This window comes from Poecilia reticulata, chromosome 21, assembly GCF_904066995.2.
Source record: "Poecilia reticulata chromosome 21, P_reticulata-male-v2, whole genome shotgun sequence".
In the NCBI taxonomy this organism is placed as follows: domain Eukaryota; kingdom Metazoa; phylum Chordata; class Actinopteri; order Cyprinodontiformes; family Poeciliidae; genus Poecilia; species Poecilia reticulata.
The window spans coordinates 16159598-16169528 of record NC_088850.1 but is presented as its reverse complement, the minus strand read 5'-3'; the positions used below and the strand labels follow the sequence as shown (position 1 = coordinate 16169528).

The 9931-nt window shown below is 41.5% G+C and overlaps 1 protein-coding gene across 1 annotated transcript; it reads left to right on the top strand.

The window, feature by feature from the left end:
• The first annotated feature begins 443 nt into the window (after positions 1-443).
• Positions 444-4834, top strand: mgat2 (alpha-1,6-mannosyl-glycoprotein 2-beta-N-acetylglucosaminyltransferase). Its single transcript, XM_008398391.3, has 2 exons — positions 444-621; positions 3029-4834. The coding sequence occupies exon 2, from the start codon at positions 3279-3281 to the stop codon at positions 4692-4694; it is 1416 nt and encodes a 471-aa protein (XP_008396613.1). The 5' UTR covers positions 444-621; positions 3029-3278; the 3' UTR covers positions 4695-4834.
• Positions 4835-9931: the final 5097 nt, after the last annotated feature.

Genomic DNA, 9931 nt, shown 5'->3' with positions numbered 1-9931 from the left:
CTTACTGTGCATGCGTGGGTTTTCTCTGGGTACTCCGGTTTCCTCCCACAGTCCAAAAACATGACTGTCAGGTTAATTGGCCTCTCCAAATTGTCCCTAGGTGTGAATGTGTGTGTGGATGGTTGTTTGTCCTGTGTGTCTCTGTGTTGCCCTGCGACAGACTGGCGACCTGTCCAGGGTGACCCCGCCTCTCGCCCGGAACGTTAGCTGGAGATGGGCACCAGCACCTCCCGACCCCACTAAGGGACAAGGGTGTAAGAAAATGGATGGATGGATGTCAGCAGCTGCAGCAGTCAGAGGAAGATGTTTAAACTATAACCGTATTGGACATAGACATCAATAATAATGTCTATGGTATTGGATAAAAGCGGTTGGAATACACCCCCACTCCATTCCCTCCTGCTCGTCCACCCCACACCACCACCACCCCCCTTCCCCCCCGGACCAGTGCATTGTGGGACAGTGGGAGGCGGCGGCTCTGTATTTGTGATTTTTTTTTTTTTCCGAGCAGCTAGCCGTCATTTACGTTTCCATGCAGTTCGCTGGAAGGTATGGAGGAGAACGGAAAGCCGCCGTTCTAATGTCTCCCAGTGAAAGGACCGCACCAGTCCAGTTTGTTCGGTGAGTGCGGACAACATGGTTGTTTGTGCTCGGTTTGTTACGCTGCTGCTGTTGCTGCTGCTGCTGCTGTTGTTGACGACGAGCTCTTCTCTTGGCTCTGGCTGCCTTGGAAGTTGCTAGCTGGAGCCGTTGCTAGCATTGAAGTAGCATTTCTGGATGCTCGCTGTCATAACGGAGCCAAGCTGGACCCGCGGCTTCTGTTGTTTGGAGTGGCTCTGGGAGAATTTACTGCCAGCTAGCGGAGTTAGCTCTGCCTATAAATAATGGTAGGATCGAACAGAGCCGCTGCTGACTCGGTGTGCCACTGACAAGCCACGGCTAATTAACAGACACTGACAGGCTTTAAGCCGTGGGAGAAAACTGACACATTGAAAAATGTAGTAGACGGAGGTGGAGGTGGAGGGGGGGGGAAGCTATTTGACTGTTTGTAAAATAAATACGGAAGTAAATAATGTCGTCTTTTAAGCTCAATATGTCCAAATAAGAAAATATACAATTGACAATTGGAAGAATTTTTCAAATAATAATTGACAAATTAAGTTTTCCATGGTTGTGACTCGTTCCTATTAAGTGTTTGTTTGTTTTTTTCTGAATCGTATGCTTCAGGCAGACAGAGGCAGGATATGCAGAGCTGACAGATCATTCATTTAGTAATCAATAAAATATGAAGGTTTGTTCTGCAGGTCTGAGCAGAAACGGCCAATCAATATCGATAATGTAATTAAGGATACACTATAATGCAGAAAGCTTTGAGTTTTATTCAATAATAATCCAAGTAAAGTTGGTCTATTATTGAAAGTGGGATGGAGGAATAAGTTTGCGGACATGAAGCCCGTTTCCCTGAAATTAAATAATTGCTTTTACAGCAAGTCTACTAATGGGTTATGATCATATTTTGCTTTTGCAAAATATGATTAATTGATCTCATGCTATTACCGTCCTTCTGTGCTCATGATCCCATTTGAATAATGTAAATTGATGGGGAGAGGATAAAAATGAGCCTGGACAAACTTTCCTCAGTTCTTGCTGTGGGGTTTTTTCTGCATCCTTGGGTAATTCCCGGGAGGTTGAGGATGTGTCAGAACATCGCAGTAATAACGCAGCTCATGACTGGACCAGCTCTTGTCTAAAAGTAATCCATTCTGTAATCATAAATGACTAAGCTAGTTTTCAAGATATACTTTGACATGAAAGGGGTTTGCTTTTTTAGATGGAATTAGGTCAGTGTGTATTTCTAAAGTAAACATTTAGTATAAGGATAGTTTATCTGCCGTATTCAATTAAAGCACAGTGAGTTTATTAAAGCACACATGGCTTGAAATTCTGCATGAGATTGGGATATTATGGACAGTTTATTTGAATTATTGTCACTGTGGCATGTACCGTATTACATCCCTTTAGACATGGGATGTTTCAAACGCTGAAGAACATGCTTTCGAAAATCCAGACACATCAAAAGCATGCAGCACACTTTTTGTTTTATGGTTCACTGCATCCAAAAACCTCAATGTGTCAGAAAGTTGGTGTTAAAATGACTTGCAGGCTTTGAAAAAAAAAAAACTAAATTATGAATTAGTACTGTTGAGCAGCTTCTGTTGACTCTATTATTTATAATGTGGTTATATTGTTTTTTATAATGTAACTTTTATAATAGACAATATAAAAAAAACAAAAACAGTAGAGCGCTTCGACTTTGTAATTCACAATCGTCAATGTGGACATTATGATTTATTTATGTAAACCTCGACGAACCCTGAAGATGAGTTCATTAAAAATGAACTCATCTTCATGAATGAAGATGAAGCACTAGAGCATGCACTACAACCTTTTGGGTTCATTTGAAGACTTTTATTTTATATGCTTTAAAATAAAAGTCTTCAAATGAACATTAAGCCAACGAACTTGCTTTAAATTCAGTTGCCATTCTAAAATCCCGAAATGTTAAATATACTTTCCAATGAAAAAAATAACAATGAGAGTTATTCACTTTGGGACACAAATGTAAAGTTACTTTTTTATGCGCAAAACATGTAACGTCATCTTATTTTTATTTGGCTTTTTTCCTATTTTTCTATTATTTTAATGCTTTTTGTGGGGTACTGCAAATAATATACACTTATATGGCTGTTTTTAGTGAAGCTAATTTAAATTTGTAGCCCTTTGGCAGATTGACAATAAAGCAAACAAATCTGAAAACAGCAACACACAGTAGCAACAACTTTTCACCTATCCTCCCTAATGTACACATAGTTTTATATGCTACGATGTCTCAACGTCAAATTGACTCAACGTCGTCAACATCAGTCAGACTCTATATCTTGCTGAACTATGGTTTTATGTATTTATTAATATTTTAACATTCATAACTCAGGTTTTCTTTTTTTTTTTTCTTTTTTCCATTATCCAGGTGGCCCATGCACACTGCCTCCCTGCAGCCGACATGCCTTATGGGATATTTATGAACCATCTATGACATTCCAAGAAGAATTAATGTTTACATTAAGAGCTTTTTTTGCCAACAATTAGCCTCACTGGGCCTCTTTTTTCTTTTTTGCACCTGTGGAAAAACACACCACTATATTTTGGTTGTGTTTCTATTTTTTTTTTTTTTTTGTATAGAATTTCTATCCTTTTTTGCAAGAGGCTGATTCTCTATCATGAGATTCCGAATCTACAAGAGGAAGGTGGTGATACTGACTCTGGTGGTTGTTATCTGTGGCCTAGCTTTTTGGAGCAGCGGAAGGCAAAAAAAGAACATAACTCTTCAATTCTCCAAGGAGTTCCCCAAGGAATTTGAGGCTGTGAAAAGGAGCAGCAGCCTCAGCAGCAGCAGTGGCAGCCTCAACAATCACATCCAGTTGCAAGCCACTCCTGCAGTTAGCCGTGCACCTGTCCCGCCACCCGTTATCCAAGCTAACGGCACGCACCTGGACGATGCAAAGGATAAAGCCAAAATGAACAAGCCAGAGGTGGACAACGCCACTCTCGTCTATCGCGGCATCGTCTTCCAGCTGAATTTCGACCAGACGATAAGAAACGAAGAGAAGTACAAGACTCGGCAGAAAGATGATCTGGTCGTGGTGGTTCAGGTCCACAACCGACCCGACTACCTGAAGCTGCTGGTGGATAGCCTGCGAAAGGCCAGGGGAGTGGAGAGCATATTGCTGATATTCAGCCATGACTACTGGTCTCCTGAGATAAACAAAGTGGTGGCCTCGGTTGACTTCTGTCAAGTCCTTCAGATTTTCTTCCCCTTCAGCATTCAGCTCTACCCCCAAGAATTCCCGGGGAACGACCCCAGGGACTGCCCAAGAGATATTCCCAAAAAAGACGCCTTAAAACTCGGATGCATCAACGCGGAGTACCCGGACTCCTTCGGCCACTACCGTGAGGCAAAGTTCTCCCAGACCAAGCACCACTGGTGGTGGAAGCTGCACTTCGTCTGGGACAGAGTGAGAGCTCTCAAAGACCACCAAGGACTGGTTCTGCTCATAGAGGAAGACCACTATCTGTCGCCAGACTTTATCCACCTTTTAAAGCTGATGAAAGCTCTCAGACGGGAGCAGTGCACTGACTGCGACATCCTGTCCCTCGGGAGCTACAGCCACATCGGCTACTCCAGCAAAGCGAACAAGGTGGAGGTGAAGGCCTGGAAGTCGACGGAGCACAACATGGGAATGGCTCTGAGCAGAGAGACGTACCACAAGCTCATCCGGTGCACCGACACGTTCTGCACTTACGACGACTACAACTGGGACTGGTCCCTGCAGCACCTGACCGTGGCCTGCTTGCCCTCCTACTGGAAGGTCATGGTGAGCGAGGCGCCCAGGGTCTTTCACGCCGGGGACTGCGGCATGCACCACAAGAAGGCCTCCTGCATGCCCATCAGTCAGAAGACAAAGATCGAGAACATACTTCAGAGCAGCGGAAACCAGCTGTTCCCCAAAAACCTCCTGATCACAAAGAGACTGCCAGCCAACGGCGCCGGAGGAGTGGCCCCGCATGTGAAAAATGGGGGCTGGGGAGACATCAGGGATCACGAACTCTGCAAGAGTTACGTTCGATTACAGTGACCTTAATTGCTACTATTATGTATTCTTTTCTCTTTTGCATCCTATATATAAAAAAAGTAAATCTTTATGGACTATTCTCCATATTGCCTGTTTTATTGGACTGTTTTCTTGGATTGTTCCAAATAAAGACGAATGTTGAATTTTTGGCTTCTTTTCATGAACATCGGGGCTCTGTTGTTGATACCCAGGTTGCACTAAAGAATATCAGCTAGAGTAAAAGTTCTTTTATCGTGAGCTTCTGTTCAAAAGTCATGAAAAAATAATAAAAAAAACCGGGGGTAGATGACTTGGTTGGCCTCTTTTGCTTTATTTATTTTTTTCATAAAAAGCGATTAGTTGGTCTTGAGGAGCAAAAGCCAAAGTGTCCACAACAACTCAAACCACAAAAACAACAGCGGTTTACACCAAGGCTGTTTTGTTTCTGGGAAATCAATGTAGAAAGTGCTTCATATGTATGAAGCTTGGAGTTTCAGTGTATGATATCAAAGTAAAAAGTATTAGTAGAGTTAACTTAAACTCCTATAAATACGCTTTTTGCTTGTTGCATTTCTTCATTTCTGTATTAAACATTTAATCCAGGAAGTCTATATATTTTGTATAGTGGTCTATGGAGTGTTAACCATATCAATAATAATACTTATGATACAACCTAATAATAACCCTTTAATGGAACTTTATTCCAGAAACTCTGACCTCTCCTTTTAAAAGGTTGAGATCGGAACACATTTTATTACGCAAAGCAAAATGTAGCCCATCTTAAAATAGAAATATAATTAGGAACTGAAGCCCTGTCTCATCAGGGTACTCATAAAGCTGGTAATCCTCTGGTGTTCACAATCCTGCTGTGCACACATGATTAATTTGAAGGTATTTATAGCAGGTAAATTTACTGAGATCAGACGAGCTAAGTTAGGCACCTTGTTCCATTTAGAGGCTTCTGGAGTCTTACTGAGAATACCGCTTCGAACATACCCTATGATGGGGGTTTTTTACATGCTAAGGCATAAACAAAAATGGGAACTTTTTTTTTTCCCCCCAGTTCAGTAAACTTTGACAGAAAAAGCCCAGCCTGGGAGCTGCTGCTGAGGACTGCAGCCTGCAGGGCATTGTTTCGTTTTGTTGCAATGCATCACTGTCTTGATTCCTAAGGAGGGAACATGGAAGTTCGGGCCACTGCGTCTCTGCAGAGATTTTTTTTACATTTTTTTTTTCCCCCGATAAGCGCAGGTACAACCAGAGGGGGTCCCCTGGCACTCGTGCTGCTTTCTTGTCCCTTTTGTTGTTATTGAAGATGCATTTCCATTTTAAGCGCCTCTGTATTGACGGTTTCCACTGAGACCAGAGCTTGCTGGCCTCCAGGCTGCATTGATTTATTTCTTTTTTTTTTTCTCCTCCTCAACTCAGCAACATGTATCTCTCCATCCTGCCTGCTATTTTAAAATCTTACAAGTATTTAGTTGAGGCTGGTGTATTCGTGTAGTCGGGTCATACGACAGTTCTGCTGGGGGTCCCATTTTCAGCGTTGCCTAAACTTAATGCTACACGCTTAATCCAATGCTGTTGCTTCAGCTGAACATCAGGTTAAAACCCCAACAATGATGAGGCCTAACAAAGGATTCCTGCATGCCCCGGGATCTCTGCAGAAGCCCCAGTTAATTTCCTGCGCGTGAACTTTAATTCCTAACACGGCGCTCGGGTCATGTGACTGGCACATTGTGCAGCTGCTCTCATGGTGGAGAGACTCGATAACTGGGCCTGCACCTCGAGGGAAGATGGCTGGCTCAGAATGGAAATAAGAATGGAGGATGTGGCACTTTGCTCCTCATGCGATGACCGACGGTTAGCTAATGTGGGAGCCTTTAGAAATTACGACGCGCTGCTTCCGCCGAATGCCCTGCAGAGATAGCCACAGTCCTATTTGTTCTCGCCTACAGGAAAGTAAAAGCAGAAAGCATGTACATCATTACAACACACTAATAGCCTCATTTTAAAGATCTACAGGCGGCCCGGCAGCATGCAACTTCTAGATGTTGAGCATTAAGCAGCCAAGTTTCTCCTAAAAGCCCTGCACAACTCAGATAATCGTGTAACAATGCAGCATTTCACATTTATTAATGCAATTAACAACGACATTTTGCTGACTCAGTCACATCACCTTTACTTCACGGATTTACCTTACTGCCAAGTCACCCCCCCCCCCCAACACATTAGCATCTGCTTTTTCCAATTCAATCATTATTTCTGAGCTTGAGTGCATACATGTTACATAAACAAACGGAGGCCATTTTAACAATCGGAGCAGTCGAGGACGCCGAGCTGTCTCATCTGATCAAAGTCGCAATAAGGCCGGGCCCGTTTCCCTCAACGTGTGCCGTTCTGGCCGGAGGATTTCACGGGCTGCTCATGAGGATGAGCGTTATATTGATGTTGAATAGCTGTAATTCAAAAGGAATTACAGTTAATCATTCGACTTCAGATGTTTATTTTAGAAAAACATAAATAGTTTACACATGGAAACAAAACTATACAGTCACTAATATTTTTTGATGCATTTCCCTTAAGTTGCAGTGAAACTACAAGCTATCTAAAAATGACAAATTATTGGGAGGAAGGGTTGCCTTGATTATGACTGGATATGTGATCACTCGTCTTATTAGAAGCGATAGGGTGAATTTGGGTTGGATTCCTGCCCCACGTTTAAATATAGTCCTTAATTTTTTAGTTTAGAACGGAGCTGTTCCTCCATCTTCACTCTGCCTGCTTTATCCGAACAAAAAACTAGCTTTGATGTGTGTTTTTGGAAAACATTGTCCCATTGGAGCTTCAACTAGCTAGCTGTCTGAAGTGGAATCCAATAAGCCCTCAGCAGAACGCTGCCACTACCATGCTTGACGGTAAGTAGAGGTGTATAATGTAGATTTAATTTATTTATTTTTTGTCATTGAGGCAGAATAGCTTAGTCTTTGTCATGTCTGTCTGTTAGTAAACCCTTTCTCTGGATGCTGACGCATCATGTATGGAAATATTTTTTGGGTATTTATAATATTGTACCAAGGAATAGAGAATCTTTTTCATAAAATCAAAGTTGCGAGCCTCATTTTATTCATAAAATCAAAGAATTAGGAATGGTTCCAATATCTTTTTTTTTTTTTTTTTTTAATGCCTGGAAATAATAAGATACTTTCTGACTAGGACTGGGAAGTTTGGCTCAGCTGCTGTATAAATTCCCAGGAGAAAAAGTGACCTGGTTTGTATATAGCCAGTTAAAAGAGTCTGACAGGAGAGCTGGGCAGGGGAAAAAAAAAAAAAAAAAACCTGCATTCGATTCTGTTAGTTTATTTAAGGGATCAGCCCTTCTGATTGATACCTGCTCGGCACGGATGAGAGCAGTCCGTATAGGAGCTGAGGCAGTCAGTCAGAGCCGTTTAGCAGCTCCCTGACAGGATGACTGAGTCAATCAGGCCTGCTAATCACACTCCACACACCTCTGCTGTCACGGGCTGCCGTATTTAGAGGGAGGAGAGCTCCTGCTTCCTCAAAAAGTGACTCATAAATTATGGAGGAGTGGTGTTCTTTTATTATTATTATTTTTATTATTGTTATTATTATTATTCATTTGGAATATAAAATAAAGCTGAAGCTGTGAGAATGCAGAATGAAGGTGATGGAAGAAATGGAGACAAGATAATGTTCGTAGACAGTGATTTTTCTGGTTCGATCAAGGGCTGGAGTCTTCTCCGAGCAATGCTGCCATCTATTGAACAAAAAAATAAAAAAAATACCACTTGCCGGGAGGACATGTCTCAGAAAAAAAAGGAAATGCAGCTTTTGACTTCATTTTTTGCCACACATGTCCCCCTTGAAGGATAACAGGTGCCACACCCAGAACTCTCTAGGGATGTGAAACCGGCTCAGATCTGTGTGACGAACATGCAGTGAGATGCTTAGAACATCTTCAGAAAGACGAACCCTCACCTAATCAGATTTCTCTGCTTATGATTAAAACAAAACAAAACAAAAAAAAGTAAAGTGCACTATGTTGCTTTTTAAAGGTCTACCGTATAGAGTGTTAGAGTGGTTTTCTAAAACCACTCTGCAAAAAAAATCTATTAGGTCGCTGTATTTAAAATGCTGCTTGCACCAATAGTTCTGAAGTTTAAATAGCAAAGCATATCCCCTGTGACTATTAAGTGATTCTAAATTGTGTTACTGATGCATTACACCTGAGGCCAGGGTGTCACTCTTACAATCGAACACAATTGTATTGTTCACCTTCATGGAAAGTAACATAGTTTCCAGAGATTTTAATTAAATGTCTGCAACGAGCATTTTATTGAAATGCTACATAATTACGTTACGGCTGCACTCTAACTGAAAGGATCTTTTTTTTTTTTTCTTCTAACTACATAGTTAGTTTAAGAGCACTCTCTTCAGCAGGTGTGTCCATTTCGATGTACAAATTATGCAGAATGTTCCTTAATCGTCTTGACACCAAAGGAGAGGGCAGACAGCGGGCAGCCAGATGTTTCCCAATAAGTCGTTAAGATTAAAATGATACGACTAGAAAGTAATGGATGTGTCCCAAATTAAAATTCTCATCTTTATTCTTGAACACATACAGGTGGGGTTGATGGGAGGTGATTGGCATGGTGTGTTCTTGTTGTTAAAAAAAAAAAAAAAAAAAAAAAAAAGCATGAGCCAGAAGTTGAAATTCTGACTGGGAAAGCTCAGAGTTTAGCAGCAGTATTATATGGCTGCCACACAAACAAAGCATCGAAAGTTGTTGTTATGCATCTTTAGCATTTCTCTGAAATATCTATTTGTGAACATGCTGTTCAAGCTGTTAAAATGGGGAGTACCTTTTATTAAGAGCAATTACAAACACATCGGAATAAAATGTAAAATGTAACTAAAGACATTAAAATATGAAGAAAAAATAAGAGTGTACGAACCCCAGTTTAGATTTCCTAAATTGTTAGCTTGGGTTTTAGGTTGATATTGCCATAGCTACCCACCATTAGCATGCCGTTTTTGACGTTGGTTAGCATGTTGTCAGCGTAGCTAGCCTAGGCTACTATAACCGTTTAAAACTAAGTGATAAAATAAGTTATGCTACCAAATTGAAATTAGGGAATGGGATAAACAGCCTTTGCATCAGACATGCACCAGTAACGGCACAATTTCTGTTTCCCCATCACTCTGGAACAGGTAGCTCTGGTCTCATCACACCGAAAAAC